The sequence below is a fragment of the Sciurus vulgaris genome (assembly GCF_902686455.1).
Source record: "Sciurus vulgaris genome assembly, chromosome: 1".
Classification (NCBI taxonomy): Eukaryota; Metazoa; Chordata; class Mammalia; order Rodentia; family Sciuridae; genus Sciurus; species Sciurus vulgaris.
Genome location: NC_136461.1, coordinates 52,188,824 through 52,213,433, shown reverse-complemented (window position 1 = coordinate 52,213,433; position 24,610 = coordinate 52,188,824). Strand labels below are relative to the sequence as shown.

At 45.5% G+C, this 24,610-nt stretch overlaps 1 protein-coding gene across 1 annotated transcript in view; it reads right to left on the bottom strand.

Annotated features, from left to right (window-relative positions):
• Positions 1-15,386: 15,386 nt before the first annotated feature.
• PGM1 (phosphoglucomutase 1) overlaps positions 15,387-24,610 on the bottom strand; it is a 61,054-nt gene continuing 51,830 nt past the window's right edge. Inside the window, 3 exon segments of the mRNA XM_079134760.1 lie at positions 15,387-16,029; positions 19,780-19,914; positions 21,961-22,144. Coding sequence (XP_078990886.1) covers positions 15,940-16,029; positions 19,780-19,914; positions 21,961-22,144 — 409 coding nt within the window. The 3' untranslated portion in view covers positions 15,387-15,939.

Here is a 24,610-nt window from a genome sequence, read left to right as displayed (position 1 = left end):
TTGGAGACATGCTCATACTCAAAGAATTATTTGTCATTTATCTGAAATTCAGATATTACTGGACATTCTGAATTTTTATACAGGACTCCACCCTCACCGGTGGATTCATGCTTTAATCCACGCTGATGGGAAAGGGTAGTTCTTGCAGGAGTGGCTTTGTGCTCTCTAGCTCCTGCCCTCGCTCACATCCTCTCTCACCCTATCATGTCCTCTGCCGTGTCATGACATAACAAGAAGGCCTTGATTTTGAACTTCCCAGGCTCCAGAACTGTGAGAAATAAATTTCTTCCTAAATTGCTCAGTCTGTGGATTTCTGTTACAGCAACACAAAACAGACAAAGACCATTGCATCCCAGTGGGCACATAAATATTTGGGGAAGAAAGGAAAGAAAGAAGGAACAAACGAAGGAAGTTAATTTCTCAGAGATCTTTGAGAAAGGGACAGAAAAAAAATGGGCACATCCTTGTCCATTGCATCCTTACATTCCACATGATCCCCCAAACTGATCCCCAATACAGCAATGAACAACCATTCTAGAACTGATTGTTAGTTCATCCCGCTAGTTAGGATAATTAGAATGAGAACAAAACTTAAAATGCCCCCGAAAAGAGCTTTGCAGATCTCCTGCAGGGACTCAGCCATCTTGATCCTCTTCTTGGCAGCATCTTGCATCAGCCTTTGGGGAAATGAGTAATGAAAGACTTTGCAACCAGGTCCAGGAGAAGGCCTGGGCCAAAACCAAAGAAGAGTGTCCTAAATCCCCTGAATCTGGTGTCAGGAACTGAAGTCTCAGGAAACAAGGAGTCAAAAGCCAGGAGAACCAGTAAAGGGGTAGGGGAGGGGGGTATGCTCTGGATGGACGCGGGAGGCTGCCCACAGGGCTTCGTGTGCTACAGGCAACACTAGCTGGACGTGCCAGAAGCCTGTGAAGGTCTCATTCTAGTCAACCTGGAGAGGCGGCAGGTTCTCTGCTCTTTTTTTTTTTTTTTTTTTTAAACCAGGGATTGAACCACTGAGCCACATCCCCAGCTCTTTTTTATATTTTATTTTGAGACAGGGTCTCACTAAGTTCTTGAGGGCCTCGTAAATTGCTGAGGCTGGACTTGAACTTCAATCCTCCTGCCTCAGTCTCCCCAGCCGCTAGGATTACAGACATGCACCACCGTGCCCAGCGGGTTCTCTGTTCTTGGCCTGAGGTTCCTCTTCTCCATTAGTATTCCCTCTTTTCCCTACCAGATTTCCTTTGTTCCCTGCTGCAGCCTAATAGCCTCATTCTCAAGGGAGAAAACTACTGGGCCCTCGTTGACATAGGCACTAGGCCCTTGAGTCAGTCATTTGCGTTAAGTCATTTGCTTGCTTGCTCTCAGACCCTTTCCCCATTTCTGCTCTGAGTCTCATGGGCCATCCTTGCAAATATTTCTCAGGCTCCTTTGTCCACAGAATTCTGGCTGGGTGCAGTCAATGGGAGACACAGTGGGAAATGGAAGACTGGAGTAGGGGAGAGAGGGCCGTGGGTGTGGCAGATGGTGGGTTGCCAGATGCGGTTCTGTGCAAAGGCCTGGGATATCTGTCCAAGTGACAGGAACTCAGTTCTGAGGCAACTGTATGAAATAAAGGTGGAAAAAAAAATAGTTCATAGAACTAAATCTTTTTATGAGAAATTATCAAAAACTTATATAGGTGGGCCAGGGCCCTAGTTAGATATGTCCTTCTGTTCTCCATGCCATGTTTGTTTATTGTGGGGACATGTTTGTGTCTACTTGTGGGACTAGGCTAATTGGGCAAAGGAGAAACCGGTTCTTTCTTTCAAATTTAGCTTACCAAATGTACAAAACTCATTGTCATTCAAAAGTGGGTGACTGAATGACACCTATCTACTTAGCCAACGGGTCTCCTGAGCTTAGCTTGGTTAGACTCTAGTCAGAGGCTTGGCTTCTCAGGCTGAAGTGCATTCAGATCACCTAGGAGTTCAGCAGGTCTGGGGTGTAGCCTCAGATTCCGCATTTCTAGTGAGTTCCTGGCCTCTGCTGCTGTGCTAAGCTGAGCTCAGTACTTGAAGCAGCAAAGCTCTAGAGCAGAATGGTTTCTGAGGACAAGTTCCATGAAGGCTTTTAGAGGTGCCTTGAAAAGCAGCTGGGAGAGAATTTGGAGAAATAGCTTGTACAGTGAAGTTGACTGGCTCCCTTTGAGGACTCTTTGCCCGGTAGCTCTAGGAGGCCTTGTAGCTCTGGGAGGGATCAATTACATGTTGTGGTTCCCAAATTTATTTAGCCACAGGATCTTTGTTCCCACACATCTCAAAGATGAGGCTTTTAAAAATACACTCCAAGATGTGCTCTTCTGGGAGCCTGACCCTTGACCCTTGCTCTCCGCTCAAGACTCCAGGGAGAACTTGTAACAATGGAAAGGAGCAGGACCCTGAGGTCTTGGTTTCAGAGCTGGACTCTCCCTTCAGGCAAAGACTTTGGTCAGAGAGATTAAGAATTCCTAAGATGAAAGGATGGTTAGTGCCGTGGTAGGAGTAGTACAAACCTAAGTTTCCATCCTTTTCCCACCACCTAGTCACTGTAGGTGAGCCAGGCGTCCTCTCTGAACCTCAGTTTCCTAATCTGTACAATGGGGCCATTAGTACACTCTGTCTTGTGGGGTTATGGTGAGAATTCAGAGTGGAACACACGTGGTGAACTCAGTGCATTGCCTAGTGCACAGTAAATGCCCAATAGGAGCCCTTATTATTACAATGATGCAGAAATGTCACAACATTTCATAGGCACCCCATTTTTACTCCAGCTTCTTATTGAGGGCAAGAGGGAGAGGAGACGGGGAGAGAGAAAGTGCAAATATTCTGGCTTGGAAGGGAACTTTGCTTTGATGCTGACAAGTATAATTTGTCTTGAGACTGCCAAGCACTCGGGTTCAGCCTTCATATTGGAAAAAAGAGACAAGTGAGATTAATCTGGGGCCTCCAGTACTTACTCCATCTGGCTTGACTTGGCACAGTCCATCCCTCTACACACCGATTACCCCTTCAAAAGCCTTAGCAGAAGGGTCTCTAATGGGTTCTGACGTGACAGGAATGGGGCTCAAACAGCACAGAGATAAGGGTCCCAGCACCAGGGCCAAAACACTTCCAGCACTACGGCCCAGATGCTCCATCATAAGAGAAAGAAATGGGCTAAAAAGGAGTCAAGGCCTCCGGGCCAGGGAGGGAATTCCCAGGAGCACCTGGGGCCCCACCTTGGGGAGCATTGGGAGCTGGGCTCACATGCATGGGCCAGTTACCGGGATTTCCTGACTGGGACACCTCCCAATCACATGGGCACTTGGTAATCTGGTTTTCCAATCACTTTTGGAATAGGAAGGTGCCTGGGGGATGTGAAGAAGGCTGTTGTTTTTAGACATTTTCTAGTTAAAACCTGCCAGGGAGGACTCTCTGGGTTGCCCCCTGCCTTTGGTGGTGGGAGGGAGGGAGCGGGAAACAGGGAAGGGAGCGAAAGGGCTACTGACTACTGTGCTCCAGGCACACAGCCACGGGGGTCTACACTGCAGGTTTAACCACTCAGCACAGGCCTGGGAAGTAGACATTGTTTTCATGAGAGAAGCTAAGGAAAGGATGTGTCCTGGGCCACACAGTAAGTGATAGAGCCAGGACTGTAACCACCCACCCAAGGACCTGTGTGACTGTCATGCTGGTTTGCACTCACAGAGAGAGATTGTGAGTAGAGAGAATCACTCACAGTCCCAGGAGATACCAACTCTAGGATCTGAAGTCTTCTTTCCTGGGAGACTGGAAAAGACCGAGAGTGCCTTTGAGTCATCTTGGAAAAGACTGAGTTCCTGAACAGAAGACTAAAGCAGATCCATCAATCAGGGGCTTGCTTGTCTTGGATTTGGGAACTTCCATTGCTGGAACAAAGGCTCTGTTTCTGAGCTACTTTGAACATACACTACTCTTTCAGAGAACCATGCACTTGGCATTCCATGTCTTGACGGGACAAGGTCCAGCCCGAAGCTCCCACGGCCTCAGAGAAGTATTTGGGAGCCTTGATGAGCCAGAGGCTATACAACACTGCCATCTCCTGGGAGCAAGGTCCACACTGGCATGGGCAGACCAAAACCCAGGTCAGAAGACCCAACTAAATTAAGTGTTAGGCTGCCTGCTCTCTGTGGTCACATCATGACTGGGGATGGCCAGTGTTTGTTTATCAGTTAACAAAGCCCACAGAGCTCAAGAGCTTACATGCTAAATATTCCATTTTTTTTTAATTTCACAAATATTAATGGGTATATTTTGTGCCCTGCACTGGGTTACACACTAAGTACACAGTATGTTTAAGACAAAAGATTCCTAACTTCATGAAGCTGATGGTCTGGTGGAGAAGAGGGACTGTGAACAAGGAATTGTCTCATTGCAAACAAAGACTTGGTCCCTGATTACCATGATGAGTGCTTAGAAGGAAGAGCACGGGGGATGAAGGGGAAGGGGAAGCCTGCCCTAGTCAGGACATGACCTACAGGCAGATCCCTGCAGGATGTGTAGGAATTAGCCAGGCAAAGCGATTCAGGAAAATAGCATGTCCTCAGGACAAGAAGGAGCCTGGCACATTTGAAGAACTAAAAGAAGTTTCGTATTGATGGGTCTTTGAAAAAGCGGAAAAGACTGGTATCAAGTAGGAGTGGTTATAGGTAACGACCAGATCACACAGGGCCTTAGAGTATTGTATTAAGGACTTGACTTTTCGGGGGACACATGTAAATGTGACAAAAACCTAAAGCAAACTTGTCTTAGCAAAAAAAAAAAAAGCAATTTATTGCTTCATATAATTGGAAAGTCTGTGGTTAAAGCTTCAAGTATGGCTGGATCCAGGAGCTCAGTGTCATCAAGATTTCCTTGGGGGTGGGGGTGGCTCAGTATTAGAGCACCTGCTTAGCACACACGAGGCCCTGTGTTCAATCACCAGCGCTCCCCACCCGCAAGTCTTTTCCATGAATTAATTGTCTCTGTGTTTTTGCATCTGACCCCATTCTCTCTTACATCAGGTTCTACCTATGAGGGAAAATATTCACTGATATTCACCAGTCCAGCATCTTTTTTCTTTAATTTTTATTTTTTGAGTTGTGAAAGGACCTTTATTTTATTTATTTTTATGTGGAGCTGAGGATCGAACCCAGTGCCTCACACATGCTAGGCAAGCGCTCTACCACTGAGCCACAACTGCAGCTCAGTCCAACATCTTTATACTGATTCAAAGGGAAGAGAAAGTCACCCCTCTACCTCCCAAAAAGAATCAGGAAACACTCTGATCTAGCTTGGGTCACACGCCTACCTGTCGGATCAATCACTCTGTCCATAGGGATATGGTTCAGTGATCAGCCTAACTTGGCCATATTGCTACCCCTGAAGCCAGGATGGGGGTGACGGTGAAGAGAGGTGAGGGGAGGTACTATGACCGAGAGCCTCAGGGTTGTATGAAATGCCGGAGCGGGGCTCAGTGGCAGAGCGCTTGCCTAGCACACGGGAGGCACAGGGTTCCATCCTCCACACCACATAAAAATAAAAAAATAAAGTTATCAAAAATGCAAAAAAAGAAATGTGGGAGGAGTTCCCCCAAGGAAAAGGGGTGCTGATTACAGAAGAGAAATGGAGAAGAGTGTGGGATGTACGAACTAGTATCATAATGAACAGAAGGCCATGAGAAGTCACTGAAGGGTCATATGCAAGTGAAAAACAAAGGGGGTTTGGTTTCTTTTCCTCCTTTAAAGATCACATTGGTTATTGCGAAGCTAGAATGGAGGGGGCAAGAGCAGAAGCAGAAAGGACGTCAGCTTCTAGGCAAACTGAAACATCTCCCAACTCCCTACAAATTACCTAGAAAAGCTCAATAAACCATACCAACGGTCCTTTTAAATACACGTTAGAACTTGAAAAAAAGTATGAGATGTCTTCACGGATCAAAAATAAGGAAGAAACAGAAAAATGAAGGGTTACATGAGTGGCTGAAGGTCCCTGGGAACCTTCCTTAGAAAATTCCTCCAACCTTAGATAAGCAAGGGACTTCAATTTTAACCAATCATGTGGGAGGCAAGGCCTTGGGCCTAAAACAGATGGGTATTGGATTTGAGAACCCTCCCTTCCCGGAAGCCCACATCAGCTGGGTACTTCAGCGAGGGCGAGACAATAAACTAGGAATAAAGAATGCACCCATCACCAAGGAGAGAGAACAAGGAGGGTTCTGGCCTGGGCTTTGGGTGGAAAAAAAAGACTTTAAGACTTTATAAACATGAATATTTTCATGGGTTTCAATTAAATTCATCCCACTTGCATGGTCTTGAAATCCCCCCGTTGACAAATTAACCTTAAAAATAGTAACAGACTAGTCATGCTCTGAGGTCCCCAGAGAAAGAAGCACTACTTTTCTTGACACTCTCAACCTAGGATGCACAGAATTCCCACATAAAAATCCTCCCGGGCTGAAATCATGGCTCACTGGTAGAGCGTTTGCCTCGCACATGTGAGGCACTGGGTTCGATCCTTGGCACTATATAAAACGAATAAATAAATAAAGGTATTGTGTACATCTACAACTAAAAAAAAAAAAAAAAAAAATCCCCTGGGCAGATGCCACAATCCCATGTTGGTGTCCTCAGTCAGCTTTTCTCTCCTGTGATGACCACGTGGTCATTAATGGCTACCAGCCACCTGGGAGCTCCTGACCCCTTCCCAACCTGTTTCTGTTCTCATGACTGCTCTTCCTTCCCATGGTCTGAACAGAGCCACCCACAGCCTTCATATTTACATCATTTTTCTGGCTTACACCTTCAGCCTCCCACTCAACCTAGTTGAGGGTCCCTTTTCAGTTTTGAGCCCTCCATCTGTGCCCAGTAATAATTTCCTCCACCACTTAGGCCCAGCCTGATCTTGGGTGCCTACGTCCTGGCACAACTCCACAAGGATGATGCTCTTCCAGTTTGCTCTGGCCCGGCAGGCTGGAGCCAGACAGAGGGAATGAGGAATTTGGAGTAGGCCAGCTTGGTCTCAGCCTGTAGCATCTTGTGGAGGTGGTATGGCTCTGTAGGAACCAGGCTTCTTCTGATGCCACAGCCCCTCCACCTGCTTACTGACTGGGCTGCAGTCAGCAGGTGTAGAAGCCTGTCCTGATGTCTACCCCCTGAATTGGAGGGGTGGACCCTGCTCCAGGAACCCAAATTCCTTCTTGCACCATGGCCTGTGGAGGCAAGGCTGGCAACACAGAATGCTGGTGCTGAGTTCTGAGGTGGAAATCAAATAACTATCTGAATTAGAAACGCAGAGCCAACTCGGCAGGCTTTGTGAGAAAAGAGTCCTGAGTGGGCCTGAGGCACCAAAGCAGCCAGGTTGGCAGCTGCGCCCTGCCCGCAGCGAGGACAAGACAGCCACATTCTTGCAAGAGAAAGGCAGGGCCTTGCTTGTCAATGCCAGGGCAGGACTCACTTCCTGGGCCCCCACAGACAGGAACATGACCCAGGTCAGGCACCCTTCCCAGGCAGCCTCTGAGGGTATGGGGTGGGCGGCACTGAAACCCCACAAGCTTACACATGGGGTGTGCCTTATAACCACAAGGACAGAAAGGTGTTGCAGCCCTACACAGGTGTCTCCCTGTCCCTACAGTTCTCAATGCACACAGACCTCACCCCAATGCCTGGTGCATGGAATTCCCACTGTGGGGCTAATTACCTTTGTTCCTGGCTAGTCTAGGGCCTCCCAGGAAGTGCAGTGGCTGCACCTTTGGGGAGATCAATAGAGAGCAGTGAGGACATTGAAGGCTTCAGTTGCTCCTGAGAGAGAGGAGGCTGGACCCCAGCTCCTAGCGCCATGCTGGGCTCATAGCGAGCACTCAGCAAGCCTCCGACTCAGCCTAGAGTCTCCAGACATTTGCTTCATGATTCACTGTGAATTCAGAGCACTGCGAAGACAGAGATGAACAGGCTGTCTCCATGTTAGAGGAGCTGAGTCCAGGACATTTGCTTTGTTTTCAAATAAACAATCTACTGGTGCAAAGGGACACATATTTCACAATTCCACTTCTATGGAATGTCCAGAACAGGCAGATTCACAGAGAAAGAAAGATTTCTGGAGGCCAGGGGCCCTGAGGAGCGACTGCTAATCAATGGCACAAGAAAGTGCCCTGCCAAAGAGATGGATCAATTAAATTTGAATGTGATGAGTGCTAAGAAACACCAAAAAGGAAGGGACCAATTGATGGTGGGAAGGCTTGCTGCTCAGAACAGCATCTCACACATCCATTCATTTGTGCTTCGCAATAATGACTGAGAAATCTGAGAGGCAGTGATTAAGAGCGGGGACATGATCTCCTTGCTCCTGCAGTAAGTTACCTAAACTCCCTGCACCTCTGTTTTTTCATCTAAAAAATGGGAGTAGAACTCATACTGCTTCTTATTGTTGTGAACGTCAAATTAGTAACTTTAGGTGTTCGATTAAAAGGAAAAACCCCTGACAATGTCATAGGGTGGAGGTCAGAGTCAGACTTAAACTGATTTAAGGTAATAAAGGAAGGTGAATTTTTCTTGCCGACCTGAATTTGTGGACTCACTACACATCTCTAGAGCCCCTGCTCAGGGCCAGGAATCGATCTAGACCCTAGGATTATCATGCAAGATACTATTGTCCTCTTCTAGAGACTCTGGTCTGTAAGGAGGTATGAAGGATTGTGACCACCCAGAGGAGAGTATCACTCCTGAGTAGGTAAAGTAAGCAAGTTTGTTTTTGTCTTACTTTAAATTCCTGAGAGCCTGATCTTTTTGAACCAAGCCATAGGTCCTAGGTTATGGGGTTGACTAGCCAGTGGATGGACGTCAGGGACTCACTTTTATTCCAGTTAGCTATAACCAGGAAATAAGATGATGGCTTGTGACACAATCCCTGGCCATGGGTCCTCCAGCAGAAGCCAGTTTCCCTTAGGAGGGAACTTGGGTAGAACAGACCCCAGGACACTATTCTGCTAAGGATGAGTTTTGCAAGAGAAGAAACAGTGTGCACGAACTCAGGCCATTGTGGAAAAGCAAGGGATATCTGGGAACTGGGGGTGGAAGATGGAGACGTCAGAGTGTGACTGGGACAAAGCTGGAAAGGGAGGCGGGGCAGGGGCTGGCTGGGTGGCCTGAATCTCCCTGCTGTGAAAGTCAGGATCTCTTTCCTTGCAGAGTGGCAGTGATGGAGATGGGTCATCATCTGAGAGCAGCTCACCGTGGGTCTACACTGGGTCAAGGACTGTCCTGGGCCCTAAAGTGGAAGCCTCTGGTCGTTGCTGCCAGTGGTTGCCCCATCCTCCCTTAAAAGGTACTTTGAAAGTAATTCTCCATTCTGTGGAAATTATTTTATGGCAGAAAAGAAAATGTTCCTGACTGAGGAGATGGCAGCATAAGCACGGATCTTGGGGTCCTGTGATAACGGGTCCCTATGATGTGCAGCACTACCCAGTGAAGCATGCTGGCTCAGGCAGCTTGAGCAGATGAGGCCGAGCCCCTCGCCTTTCCTTCCTTCCTTGAATCATCCACAGAGCAAGGGGTCATCTACTGAGGACACCTGGGACCTGCAAGCTTGGGCTTCTATTTTAAAACAGTCTTGACCTCTCCCCCAGTATTAGTGGAGTCAATGTTTCCCCACCTCTACCACCATGAATGTAAAACATGGGCATCAAATTATCGAATCAGCTCCCTTGCTAAAATCATAACTTTAAAAAACTAGATCTGAATAAAATTTTATTTCTCAAAGGAAGTAAGAGAACGCTCTACTTCTAGATTTTATCAACTTTTGCGTCTGACTGACCTGGGTTCAAATCCCACTTCCACCATTAGCCAAAATCAGTCTTGGGTAAATTATTTCATCTCTTACATCCTTCACTGCCAGCATGGGGCTAATGATATTCACTTTTGGGTTGTGATGAAGATTAACTGACATAGTGTGAAGTGATTAAATGATAACTGGTACCTAAAAATTGATCAATATGTATTATCAGTGACATGATTTGGGGCATATATTTGAATCAGTAAATGCCATTTTTATTGCAAGTCTGATTATCTCTTAACACAGCTGTGAAGCCCAAATGAAAGAATGCAAGCTGAAATGTAAGAGGTATAAGAGGCTTTGAGATCATGACGTCAGATATGAGAACTGTTACAGTCAAGGCTGCAAAGCGGCAGGTGGAGAGAGCCAAAGTGTAGGGAAAAAGAGCTAAAGCATGACAAAACAGTGACATTAACTTTTATTTCTGAATTTTAAAAAAATCAGTAAGGTTATTTTTTAATGTTTTGAGCCAGTTCCCAAATCAATTGTGATTCATTTAATAATGATCACTGATTATCTCTATACTGGTCATATATTTTTCATCAATTTATGATTATTTTGTCTATTTCCAAATAGGTTTTCACAGTCACAAAAATTTGTAAAAGTAAGAAAGTTAGGAATATTCCCCATAAATGGAAAAAGGTTTTTATTCTCAATCCCAACTACAATTGATTAATTAATCCAGCACCTTGTTTGAGGTTTCTGGATTCCCATCTGGACTTAGTAGAAATAGTGCAGAAATTGATTTGTTATACCTGTCATAGACATGAGATGAGATGATAGTGCATGTCCGTGCCTAGACACAAGGATGTCTCTGGTAAAAATGATTTCTGAATCGCATTCATTCTCAGAATGGTATATTTTCTGGAGTGGGGGAAGGGAATACTAATTGGAGTATCCGACATATTTTCCAAAGGTGACCACAATAGCTCCCTTCTCACGTTTCTACAACATTTCCTGGTCGCTCCTCCAGCTAGAGGTAGAATGCAATTCCCTCCCATTGACCCTGGGATGCCTGAGTAGGTTGGTGGGAACCAATTAGATATGGTGAAAGTGATGCTGCAGGATTTCCCAAGCGAGGTAGGAAAGGGAAAACAGCTTCCACCTGGCTCTCTTGGCTCATTGGCTCCTGGAAGCCAGCTATGCTGTGAGACCACACTACATGCAAAGGTCAAGTGAAGGCTCAAGATTCAGCAGTTCTAGCTGAACCTCAACTCCAGTCATCCGAGACATGTGAGTGGTGTTGGTTCTAGGCCCCACCATTTAGGCTTCCCAGATGTCCCAGTCTTCCCAGGTGGGGCCCCTGACATCATGAAGCAGAGACAAACCGCCTCCACCATGCCCTGTCTGACAAATGCTCAACACCACCAGATTTGGAGGTGCTTTAATTGTAGAGTAATGGTTAATCAGAAAAAAATCATCCCAAACTCCCAAGGGTGGGTGGAGGTGGTGGGTCCACTTTCTCCTTCCTCATGATTGTGGAACTCTGCACAGGCCACAGAAACTCTCGATAAGCGCATTTCTTTATCTGGGAATGGAACAGCTTCCTATCATGGTGTAAGATGAAGTCAGAAAGCAACAGAGACAGCGTTCTTCTGAAACAACTCATGAAAAGCAAGTACTGCAGACTGGCTGCCCCTGAAACTCACCTGTCAGCTGGAGGGAAGCAGGCCGGTCCACGTGTTCCTGGGAAACACTAACCCGCACCTCAAATCCAACTCCATAGGTCTAGGCGGCACTTTCATACCAGGTGAAAACCCAAACTCTGAACAGTTCCCAGAGGGCAGAGAGACACGGGATATGCGCAGTCCACAGTGAGCCACTGACCTTTCTTCTTTTGTCTAATAACGTGCCGACTTGTGGGAATGCTCTCGTTCTGACAACAGGAGCCAAGAAGAGCCTATCAGCCTTCTATAGGCTTCGAGAAGGACATACTTTGTGCCCTGTAGCAGGAGGCACTCACCCCAGCCTTCCATGAACCTCCTCAGGGGAGGACTTTGGGGCTTGGACCTGTCTTTGCTGAAGAAAAATAACCCCTTTCTGCATTCAACAGAACTATTCCCCAATAACACCCCAATTAATTTTTACAGCATTGGGATATAAAATATCTCTTCATATTTAAATTTAAAATTGTTGTTGTTGTTTTTCCAGTCAGGGTCTCAAATGAACTTCCGGATCCAAGCAATCCTCCTGCCTCGATCCCTTGAGGAGCTGGTTCTACAGGTCATGCCACATGAAGTTTCATTCAAAGTGATCAAGGTACACATCTGCCACCTGTTGTCACAACTCCCCTCTCCCCTAATGCTTTCTCACCTCCAGCCCAGAAAGTTGTCAAGACATTTGTTGCCTGTAATATTAAGATAACCCTATTTTATGGGTCAGAGAAGTCACGGCATAATGAAACACTCGGCCACGTAACAAGTCGGTTTCACTCACTCAATCCAAAAATACTGAATGAGGGTTTTACTAACTGCCAGACGTGAGCCCAGATCCTGAGAAAATGCTGGTGGAAAGGCAATTTGGCCCCCCAGGAGTTCCCAGGGCAGCAGGAGAGATGGAAAATACATGGTGACTAACAGTGTGATAAGGGTCACCAAGGATGAACCAGGGTGCTACCGGGACACTATGCAAAGCTCCCAAATCAGACAAAGGAGGCTGGGAAGCAGTCTTCCTTCTTAGAGGGAAGTAATGTTTAAATTGAGACCTGGGATACTAGCAGGACTTGAGGGGATGTGGTGGTGGGCAGAGTGCAGGGTAGGTGACTGGGACAGAGACCAGGAAAGAAGGCCCGGAGGCAAGAGAGAGAGGGAGACACCTATTTGCTTTAGGGGAAACTGTGGCCCGGAAGCCTGGAATGTAAGGCAGAAAGTAGAGGGCGAGGGGTTGGTGGGGTAAGTGACAGGCAGGTGGCAGGGAACTTTGAGCTTCAGCATTTGGAAGAGCATTTAGCGGGTGATGTGGAGACTGGATCCCTGAGCAAGAGTGAAGGCCAGGAGGCCAGGGGGCAGCTCTGCCAAGCCCAGGGAGGTTAGTGACTCTCCCATGAAGACTGGAAATACTCCTACCTCCCACCCACTGCTGCTGGGGTTCAGAACACAGGGGCATGCCGGGTGTGTCTCTGATGCATGGTGATAGCCTTTCTGGAGGATTCTTATACAGCAAGGCCAGCTTCTAATGAGTCCAGAAATGCAGCAGAAAGCAGTGTAGATGAAATCTGGAGCCGAGGAGGCAGAAGGACCCAGTCATTAAAGCCTGGCCTGGAAGGGTCAAGGAAGTGACGACCCCCCTCTCAACCAGTACTGCAGTGAACTCGGCCTCTACTTTCCTTCTCAATGAGGCAGGGCTAGTCAGAGAAGCCTGGTCATTTTCTGGGTCCTGGGGAACATCCTGAGCAGGAAACGCTTCTCTGAAATGAGAGCTGAATGTCAAGAGGGAGGGGAAAAGTGATGTTTCAGAGCTGGGCCCCAAAATGTTTCAACCCATTTCCTCACTTTCTCACCACCCCTCAAAGAAAACAAGCCTGACTCACCAGCCCCATCGGTCCTGGAGGAGGGGAAGCCTGGCCAGCCTCTCAGGGCTCCAACTCCTGGCACTCCTCAGGACTCAGGTGCGGGGGTCACTCTGGCATTCACAGAGGAAGAGTGGCCCTTGTCCGTGCCCACCCCCACAGTCCATGGTTCCGTTCCAGTCACCTCCTTCTTCCTCCCCCGAGCTTTAGCCTCCAAGTTGTAGTCAAACGGGGTCAGGAAGGGCAGCTGAATTATGATCAGGGACGAGGAGGACATTTTTGAAGCCCTTCCAGTGGCCACAGGACTGGGAGTGTCTGCAGCTGGTTCAACAGATGGGGAGGCAGAAAGGGTCACGGAACATGAACGAGACTCAGGGTCGACATTCCAAACCCTCCATGCGGTAGCTGAGAACCTGGGATAGATTACTTGAGCTTCTGTTAAGCTGCAGTTGACTTGTCTCTAAAATGAGAATTATAACGTCTTGCTCCGAGGTTACTAGAAAGCACCTAGGCCAACATCTGAAAGAGAACGAGAACTTTGAAAATATGACCCCTAACAGCAGGGACTCCCTCTCCAACTCATAACCTTCATCCTACATGGTCTTCTATAAATGCCAGACTTGACTCCACTAGCAGGGATCACAGGCAGCTGGAGGGAGGACGGTGTTGTGTCCCCCTCCCTTCTCAGGCCTCTCACATGAACATGGGCCATACAGACCTCCTGGCAGACTGACACATCCAGATACTGAGCTCCCCAGGGGAACAATAGTGCTGAACAGTCTCTAGCATCCAAGGCACTCCTCTAATAAGTAAAATACCAGAGCATTTGCATACCTTCTTCCATCTGTTACAAGCTGCTTAGAATTGCCTAAGCAAAAGAGGCAACAGGAAGCTGTGGTGACCTGGGCAGGGCTGGAGCTGCCCTGTGTGGAGCATCCACCAGTCTCCAGTGTGACCCGGGCTGAGTCATTGGGACTCATCTGTAAAATGGGGGCATACGGAGCACCTCCCTCGTGTCTAGAGTACGTGAAAAGTGCTTAGAATGGTGCCTGGCACCAAGGTGACCTTCCATGGGGGGTCATCACCACCACCATCGGTCAGGCTCAGCTCTGCTTGCTGGGCTGCACTCCCTTGACAAATGGCAACACCCCAGGTCAAGATCCTGTGACCTAAAACAGGGAGTCCACACTAGGCTGCAGATGAGTGCAGAGCTGGGCTACCTTCGGGCATAGCCCACGTGGCAAGGGGACTTTGTGGACATGCCTTGCCAACGATAAAAATCTACTGCAAGTTTCCGTGCTATAGTTTTTGTTTTTCCTATACTTCACAGTCTCAAAATAATATTGTAAGTGTAATCCTAGTTCCTGTTTATTTGACAACGTACCATGAACTAGGTCCTGTGCCTGCTGCTTTTCACAGGGTTACTCACCTGATGTTCCCAACAGCCCCATAAAGTTAGAAGTATTTTCATCCCCATTTTTAAAATAAGGGTAATGACACCCTCAAATCACTCAGGGTCTCAGGTGGGATTCAAACTCAGGTTTGTTGGCTCCCAATTCTATGTTTTTAGGTACTAAATTATATTTTGAGTTGAATATGAACGTTCTAAGGTGAATAAGATGCCAGTGGGCTCAAGATTTCCAGTCAAGTGACCATAATCCTGCTCTTGAATTCTGAGAGTTCTCCCTCTGTCTCTTAAACAGGTATGTGGCATCTGAGTATTACAAGGCACATTGTTGCTTTGCTATGTAAGATCTCCTGAAAAAACCACCTTCTTTCCCTTGTTCCCAGTTAACCACGCCCAAGCTGACTTTGTTGACCTTGGGAGGATTCCAGAACCCAGTTGACCCTGCTCAGATTTAAATTACAGTCCCTGAGTCTAAGGATTTTCAACCTAGGAAAGAGAACATTTTATTTTCTGGCAGGACATCAAACAAATTATAATATCCTCCTACTCGAAAACAAAACAAAATCTGTCTTCATTCAGAAATCAAAAAAAGCACTTTGTTAAGAAAAAAAAATACAACATGCAATAATAGCTTATTCTGCTTTAATATCCCAAAATATCTGTGCAAATGGGACTATGCAGCAAAACAAGTCAGAAATCTATAGACAAGTACGTCTCCCTCGGAGGAACACTGATTGGAGAGAAGGCACCAGAAATGCATCTTGTTGTTGGATTACATGTAAACAGTAAACTGGGGAAAGATTCACCAAAGGGAAAGGAATTTCTGCTGTCATTTTGTGGGCACATCCTAAGGATGAAAGCTGCTCACTCAGCCTCCACCTTGCACTGTCGTGTAAACAGTGCCCGATGCTAAGGAGACAGATACGCACACAGCACAGTGCAGAAGGGCATGAAAAGGAAGTGACATAAGCCCGTGGGTCCTCTTCCCTCTCCCACATGGCTCCCGAGGGCATGCCAGTGGGCAGTGCCTTGCAATGCACTGCTTATCAACAACCAGGAAGTGCAGAGATCAAATCCTAAAAAGCCTGGCGGATACATATTGTTTCTGTCCATGCTCTTCAATCAGATGACGTGACTAGGTCCTGGGGTGGAGGGACGTACCACATCTGGCGGTCTTCCTAGGTGATGACAGTGGGTGCAGTGCGTCCTGTTCTCTCCTGGAGCTGGGACACCTTCAGAGCAATAGAAATAAGGGGAGCCAACATGACCTGCGGGAGACACAAAGAGAAGAGCGGTTCCCATCACTTAAACACAGATCCGGAGCTCTGGCCCTGGCTTTGCCCCTGAACTCCAGAGCCACAGGTCTGCCTGCTTACTACCAGCTTCCCAGGCTCCTCAGGCTCTGTGAGCTTAAAAACAAATGCATGTTCCTTCCCCCAAAACCTAGCTCCAGGATAAAGCAAACTAAGTCATTCCTGACACCTTCCCCTCCACATTACCCTTGTCTAATCTATGAGCAAGCGGGAGTGACTTTCACCTCTCAAATATTTCTTGAGGGCACCTGTTTCTCTCCACGCACTGCCATAACTCTTGCTAAAACAATGTTCTCTCTCTTAACTGAAACAATGATGCCTCCATACGGACTTCTGGATTCTCTGATTTATTTCTCACACTGCACCCAAAGATCTTTCAAAATGCAACCTCCCCTCACAAACGTCTACTTCTTGATTAAAGGGGAAAAAAATTCTGCTGCTTAAATAAATACTTTTGATATTAAAAAATGAAAACTACTTATTGAGTAGAACTGCCATTTTATAGAAAAGGAAACGGATCCCCAAATGTGAAGTGGTTTGGCCAAGTGGCAGAAGTACCTTTACTAACTGTTGTTTTCTCATCAAAGTCTCCATCAACACTCTTTATGTCTAATGACAGGAAATAACATTTCCACCTGCTGGGACCGTACTTGGGGCTGGGACAGTTCCAACCCAGTGCTGAGGTTGTGGCACAGCAGTTTCAGAGTGAGGGCAGGCATCTCTGTCCCCAGCGGGATCTCCCTAGCCATCCCATCTCCTGAAGACTTTGGTTCAAGAGAAACCTGTCTTTCATTCATTCTTTTCCATCTGCCAAAGCCAGGCTTTTATCTTGAGGATACAAAGAGAAATAAACACAGTTTCCTTTCTCTTTTCCTCTTGCTCTATTACCCTAAGCTTGTATGATGCAGACTTGGGTTAAGCTTTAGAGATGCCAAGAACACAACAGGGATCTGGGGAACATGGAAATTGAAGTCTGGTTGCTGGAAAACATGCAGAAGTGAAGTATTCTCTTGCCTCCCCTTTTAGTAATAAAAGCAACTGCAACACTTAAATGAAGTATCTCATCAAATCCCTAGACACTGAGTGGAGTGGCGGCTGCCAGGGCCTAAGGAGAGGGGGAGTGGTAAGTTATTGTACGAGGGGTATCAAGTTTCAGTTTTGCAGAATGAAAACGTTTTGAAGATCCGTTGGACAATAAGGCAAATACACATAACATTACTAAACTGTATACTTAAAAGTAGTCAAGATGGCGGATTTTATGTTATGATTTCTTAGCAATTTTTAAAAACATTTTAAGCTCAAAAATATAAAAAGAACAACTGGAATAACTGCTCTTCCTCAAAAGGGAATCCCATGTTCCCACTAGAGTTTAAGCATTCTGCACTCATTCTCTCCCTAAAACCCCAAGACTCTATGACATGATTATCCTGCCATTTTGTAGACAAGGAAACCAAGACTCATAAAAATGAAATGACTCATCCAGGGACATACAGCCACTTAAGGGGCAGGAATAGAATTTAAAAACAAGACCTAACTCCAAAACCTATGCTTGAACCACCATGCGAGGAGTTTCCTAATGAGTTTTATGGAATTTGAAATAGGTTAAAGAAGAAAAAGGCTTTTTGGAAAAATAAGCGTGAAAAAATACTATTTATTTTATTTCAAAATTTTTATACAAATTATTTATATTAAAGGTATAAAACATGCTGTTTTTATATATATAGCATAGTGAACTGAGTATTAGAGTTAAGCTAATTAACATACCACTCCTTTGCACAGTTACCTTTTTTTGATGTGGTGGTGGTAGCGAGGCACTAAAAGGTCTACTTTCTCAGTCAATTTCTTTTTCTTTCTTTTTTGGCATGGTTCTGGGGATTGAACACAGGGCCTTGCTCAAGAGAGGCAAATGCTGTACCACTGAGCTATATCCTCAACCTTTCCTAGAATTTTGAGACAGGGTCTAAGTTGCCCAGGATGGTCTGGAACTTGTGATCCTCCTGTTTCAGCCTCCCAAGTCACTGGGAATATAGGCATGCCACTGTGCCAGGTGCTCTGAGTAGATTTCAAGTACTCAGTGCAGTATTATATCGTTGTACCATGTTGTACATTAGCTCTTGGGAACTGCTGCAACTAAAATAACTGAAATTCTTTCCTTTTTAACCAACATCTTCCCATTTCCCCCCACCCTTCCCTGGTAATTACTTCTCTATTCTGTTTCTATGAGTTGAACTTTTTTTTTTTTTTTTTTTTAAGGTTCCATACATACATGAGATCATGTAGCATTTTTCTTTCTGTGTCTGGTTTATTTCACTTATAGCATGTTTTCACATTCACTTGTATTGACACAAATGGCAGGACTTCCTTATTTTTTCAGAGATATCTGTATATCTCTACACAGAGATATGTACCCATCTTTATCCATTCAACTCCTGATGGACACTTTGGTTGGTTCCATATCTTGGCTTCTGTGAACAGTGTTGCAATACATGGGCATGCAGCTCTCTCTTCAGGACAAGGGTTTCAGTTCCTTTGGATATGTACCCAGAAGAGGGATTGCTGGACCATATATATTTTTAACTTATTCAGAAATCTTCATACTATTTCCCAAAATGGATATACCAATATATTCCCAACAACACTCTATGAATGTGTTCCCATTTCTCCACAGCTTAACAATACTATCTTTTGTTTTTTGGACAACCATCATCCTGACAGGTGAGGGGTTATATCTCACTGTGGTTTTAATTTCCACTTCCCTGATGACTAGTGATATTAAGCACTTATCATATACCTGTTGGCCATTTTTATGTCTTCTTAGAAAAAACAATATTTAATAGGAAATAGAAAAATGACTCTTCAGGTCCTTCATTAAATGCCATTTAAATGGGCATCTTTCAAGGCTTCTAGGAGCCTTTAAGGTGCAGCATGTGCTGTGAATCACCATCTAAGGGCTGATATCACACTTCCTAAACATTTTGTGACTGTGATGCTCTGGCCAGGGAGCATCTGTCAAGAGATATGCTGTGAGGAACACACTTAGGGTAACTCTCCTTCATATGTCACTCATTCCCATGTGTCCTCTATTTTGGTGGCTATTTTGGTCTCAACCTTGGTTCCTGTGGTCCATTCTTACTCTGATATACTCCTGGAGACATTGTGGGTATGGCTGGGAACCCAACCCACTAGGCTGCAATGGCAGACTTTTCCATAAAGAAAAAACAACCTCTCCCTATTCCCCACCGAATCTAAAACCATGCATGTTCCACCAGAGTGGGTGAACCACCAAGCAAATGGACAGATGATCAGTGACAGCAGAACACCATATGAAGTGTTGGTATAAAATTAGTTATCCTGAATCTGCCACTTGTTAGGTATGCAAGCCTATTACTTGGTATTTAACCTTTCTGGGCCTCAGTTCCCTTATCTATGGTAGGGACAATAATAGAATCTACCTCATTTGAGAATTGAATGAGTATATTTATATAATGGCTTAGAGTTTGGCAGATAGCAAATGCTCAGATAATTGTTTATCAGTATTTTTATGTTTGTTATCATCTACTATGAATGTGATAACAAAAGACTCGGAGGAAGGTATGCACGCTGGGGCCTGGGGTATCACTGAGAAGTGGGGGCACAGGCTCAGTGGAACCATTATCATTCCCTTCAACAGAAAGAACCATTCAGGGCACAGGGCTTAGGCGTTACCTGGGGGTCCTGATTGATTTTGGCGACATCCTTCTCATAACTGTCGATGTACAGTCGAATGGTGGCCCCTGCACTCCCAGTGCCACTTAGTCGGAAGATGATGCGAGAACCGTCTGCAAAAATGAGCCGCAAGCCCTGGAGAAGATAAGCAGAGGTTGTTTCCCCACATGCTGGAAGGGAGGCTAAAGACTGGAAAACATGAGGGGTCCATTTGAAGACCTAATCTCACTCATGCTTGATCAATTAGAGGATTAGGTCCTTGATAAATGTCAGCCACTGGGTCTCATGGGTCTGCCTGCTCACAGCATCCAGGTGATGGAGCTTAGCTAAAGTGGGAGAAGTATTTCCAGGGTCAGAGGGAAGACCTAAGCTTGGTGATGCTGGGTGACATGAGGGCTTCCCTGTGATTTATGAACCAGACATTCTTGTTTGAAGCTTAATAAAGAAGTCAAGCTGCAAGATGCAGAAATTGGACCCTCAGCTCAGGAGGAAACATGAAGAGAATGGGCTGAAGCGAGAGCAGAAAAGTTCCAGGCATATATGGGGTAGGAAGCTTTACAAAACAGTGGTGGAGAGCCTCAGAAAGAGAATAGGAGGCATGTTCCAGAGTGCAGAGAACAGCTGTTCCAGACCTATCAAGCAGAATCCAGCAGTCAATCTTCTGCTGACGCCTGTTGACTCAAAGTGGGGTCCATGGGGGTGCGCCATTTTCTTGGCTGCTCTCTCCTTCCCTCCTTGGCAATACCTCTGGTCCTCAATGATCTCACTTTAGTGAAAGGTCAGGAACTTTCAGATAGATATTTCCCAGCCTGTGGGTAGAAGACTGGGCCAAATCATTGCCTGAGGATACTTCAGTCCTCATGAGTCTCTCAGTTCTTCCACAAAAAGATGGACTTTGCATAATGCAAGAGACTGACTGGAAGGAAACACACTATTCCTCACCTGCTGCTCCTTACCAATCCCCATGTGGTTTTAACCACTCCCTTCTCTAGTGTTCATTAGTGAGGCAGCAGATGGAACACACAGTACCGTCTCCAGTTGGTCAGTGAGGAGGAGATAATAGTTCATTCCCACTTACCATGTCTTGCTTTCCAGAGACATACCAGGGTTAATCTCCTTCCCCCACAGTTTCAACTTGAAGCTTCTGAATTTTTTTCACTTGATTGCAGCAGCTACATCTACTTCAGAACACTTTCACTCCTACCTAGTCTCCCACCTAAATGCTCAGGTTTTCAAATTTTACAATATGGCGCCGATGCCTCCTTCCTCACGTGGTGCAGAGAGCAAGCCCACCTATGCTGAGGCCTCCTGCCTTGCCTCTGCTCCCCTCCTCCCTCCCTGCTGGATACAGAGTAGAGTTGGGGCTACTTTCCCAAACCTCCCTTGCAAAGGACTAGGCCAAAACTCTGGGTCTGTTGAGAAAAAGCTAAATAGGAGGTTATGACAGAATCCTCATTCTCTCCTTATTATCTCTGCTTCTAAATTCCCGGAGGGAATTCTATTCTGTGACCACAACAGACAACACACCCAGAGGTGAGAGGACCCTGATCCCTGAGTGTTTGTGAGAGGCTGGGAGAAGGCCTGAGCAGCCTGTAGCTCCAGTACTGGCACATCAGGGAACCCTATAATTCTGTCAGCACCCAGGATGGTCTGGGTTCCCAACCGTGGTGTCCGGCTACATGCTGCTGTCAGGCAAGCTGCAGACACTAACGGTTCACAGTTCTACATCCATGGATGCCATATTTAGAAAGGCATCTTCTTATTTAAGATTTATGCATAGTAATGCCACCCTTGTGTTGTCATTTTTCTACAATTTCTGGAGAGAAAAGGGGCGGGTGTCAATATCTAAGGTGATAGTTCATTTGTTTTTAGATTCTAGAGCTTGTTTCGGTACATACCTTCAACTTGACACATTGCAACTTAATTCCAGAGGGTGTAAAAGTCCTTCTGGCCCATAGGTTAAGAATCCCAGAATGGGGGCATCCAGGACTGCAGAACCGGGGCAAAAATCATTCTCCCTACAAGTGCACCTGAGAGCCACATGGAACTCAGCAGAAAACTGGTTGAGAACAGCTACCCCAGAAAAAGAGGACAGCAAAGGGCCTCTTGTGTTTTTCTCCTAAGACTTCAAAGATGATGTTCTGGGAGCCCTCTCCCACATGCACATAAATCTGCTCCTACCTGATTTCTTGAAATGCTTCCATCCACAGGGTCACTGTATTCAAAGTTATCAGCTTTCTCCACAGTGTAGACTTTGTCACCCGCAGAGAACTGCTTCCCCACAAAGGAGCGGTCGAACATCAGGGTCTCCAGGTCCTTCATCATCTTGTTTGCGCCCTCTGCTTCCACCTCCTCGTAATCATACCTGGGGGATCATGGAGTTGAAGCCTGGGCTGACTTCAGAACACACTTAGGTGCGTCAGCACGTCTTCATTATTTGATTGGCCCTCTCCACCCCCAGAGCCATCTGACTTCAGAGGAGGTTACAGAACTACAAACGTTTCATCAATGGGGATGGAAAGAAGTGTTTGGAGGATTTCAGGGAAGGGGAAACTCCCTTCTTGGCTCTTCTACAGAATCAAGCACCAACACCCCTTCAAAGGCTTTGGAGAGATACAATCTGACATTGACTCACCACATCCCAAGGAGGTAGGATCAGAAGCTGTCACCTCCAGAGAACTCCACATAAAGGAGCACATGACTAGGGCATTTGGGTTCCAAACTTCTGGAGCCCTCTTGGGGTGATGCTGGGACAGCTCCCAGGCTGGGACCTGCCTGTGGCAGCTGGGGTTTGGCTAAGGAGCTGAGTTCCATAAGAGCTTTCAAAAGCAAGACCAGGGTTTCACCCAACAAACGAAGGAGTCAAACCAAATTCTTTACATCTGACATGCCACCCACTTTGCAGAGGAAGTAGATTCTGCTCTAACATGTTTTGGATTCACTCTGGCAGAGAAGGCCTGGTGGGGATGCAGCAGTGCCAAGAAAAGAAAAGTGAACCAGAAATGAAATTCTGTGACAATTATTTTTCCTTCAAGGCTTGCTCCTGACTTCTTTCTTAGGAGGTTAAAGACTCTTGCAGGTGGCTTCTCCCAACCTAGTGGCATGCACCCTCTTGAGAGAGTTACTTGTTAGAGGCTCAAGAGAGCCAAGTCTTTATTTATTTGTAACAGTGAAACAAATACAAGATGTGCAAAATGACACCTCCGAGACATGAGAAATACTGGGGAGTAAGGCCAATTTATTCTGGCTCCTGGGTCCCATGAATCAAGGACAAAACAGTTCCCTTAATCTTGAAGTCAGCTCTTTTCCCTAGTTAAAATGATAAAGATCAATAAATTATAACCAGGTGTTTGAGATTTATGTCTGTGACCTTCGGGCATCCAAGGAAAATGTTTTTATGAATCCTAGGCACAGAGGGCAAAATGGAAGCAAGAATCTGGGTCTTGCAATCAGAATGTGGTCCAGCCTCTACTGGTTGCATGACACTTGGTCAGTTGGCCTATCTCTCTGAATTTCAGTTGCCTTATCAATAACTGTTTGAGGCTCTCCTGAGACAATGAATTTAATAAATGTAGGGTACAATAGAGTCAAAACTAATCATAAATGCAAGTTCTCAGGACCTGATTTGTAATACTTGGTTAGCAGTTATATTTGATAACAAAATATGTGAAAATAGTTTTTATATGGCAAATTCTAATTAATTTAAGAGTGACTCTTTCCCTGAACAACTGCTCCTAACCTTATTCCACTCTGGCTTTTCACGAACTCATTTATTTGTCTACTCAAAATGTATTCATGCAGTGTCTATAGTGAGCTAAGTGTTGGAGGATATAATGGGGCACAGAACCAGACACGGCCCTGTTTTTGGACTGGGGACTGAACACAGGGGTGCTCTACCACTAAGTTACATCCACAGCCCTTTTTAGTTGTGAGACAGGTCCTGTTAAGTTGCCCAGGCTGGCCTTGAACTTGAGATCCTCCTGTCTCCTAAGCAGTTGGAATTACAGGAGTGTGCCACTGTGTCCAACACACGGTGTTTTTGTGGAACTTCAGACTCTAGAGAGTTCATGACTGCTATTTTTAATTACCAGGTTTTCCTGGCTTCTAGAGAATACATTCTAGCTTGGTTCCCAGGACTACTACGTGGTAACAGGGGGCAGTTTTTATTTATGCTTTCAAAAGAGTAACTTGAGGGAGGAAGAGATCAATGAACTTGTGCCAAGTTAATAAAAGGATTCTGATTTAAAAGCCCAAGCTGCCTAAGGTTGAATTCTTTCTTGACTATTTGAAGTCATGGATTATTAAATCTGGAATATAGTTATACAATCATCTAACTCATTTATTTTACAGAAAAGGCAACTGAGGTCCAGAGAAATTGTATCCATACATTTCTTACACTTGATCTAATATTCTTTTTATCATACTTTCTTTTCATAGTTAGAATACTAAGGTCTAGGCAAAAACATTTTTAGATTTTTACACTTATTAGGGGCCAGCAAATTATAATTAGTAAAAATATTTCTAGTAAATATGGTTAGTGGTGCTAGAGATGAAAACCAGTGCTCAGATTTACAAAACACTTTCTACTCCTATTTCACTTAATCCTCTCCATAGCTGGATCATTATTCCCATTTCTACAGAAGAGGAAACTGAGTAAAGAGAGAGATTAAGTGACTTCCCAATTTAGTAATGGCCAGAAATAAAATTCAAATACATATTTCTAAATCCATATCCAATGTCATTATCGTGTCTACTCAATAAGGACATTTCAAAATGCTTATAAAGTATTTATTCTTTTGATTATGTTGGATATGATAGTTAAATTTTATTT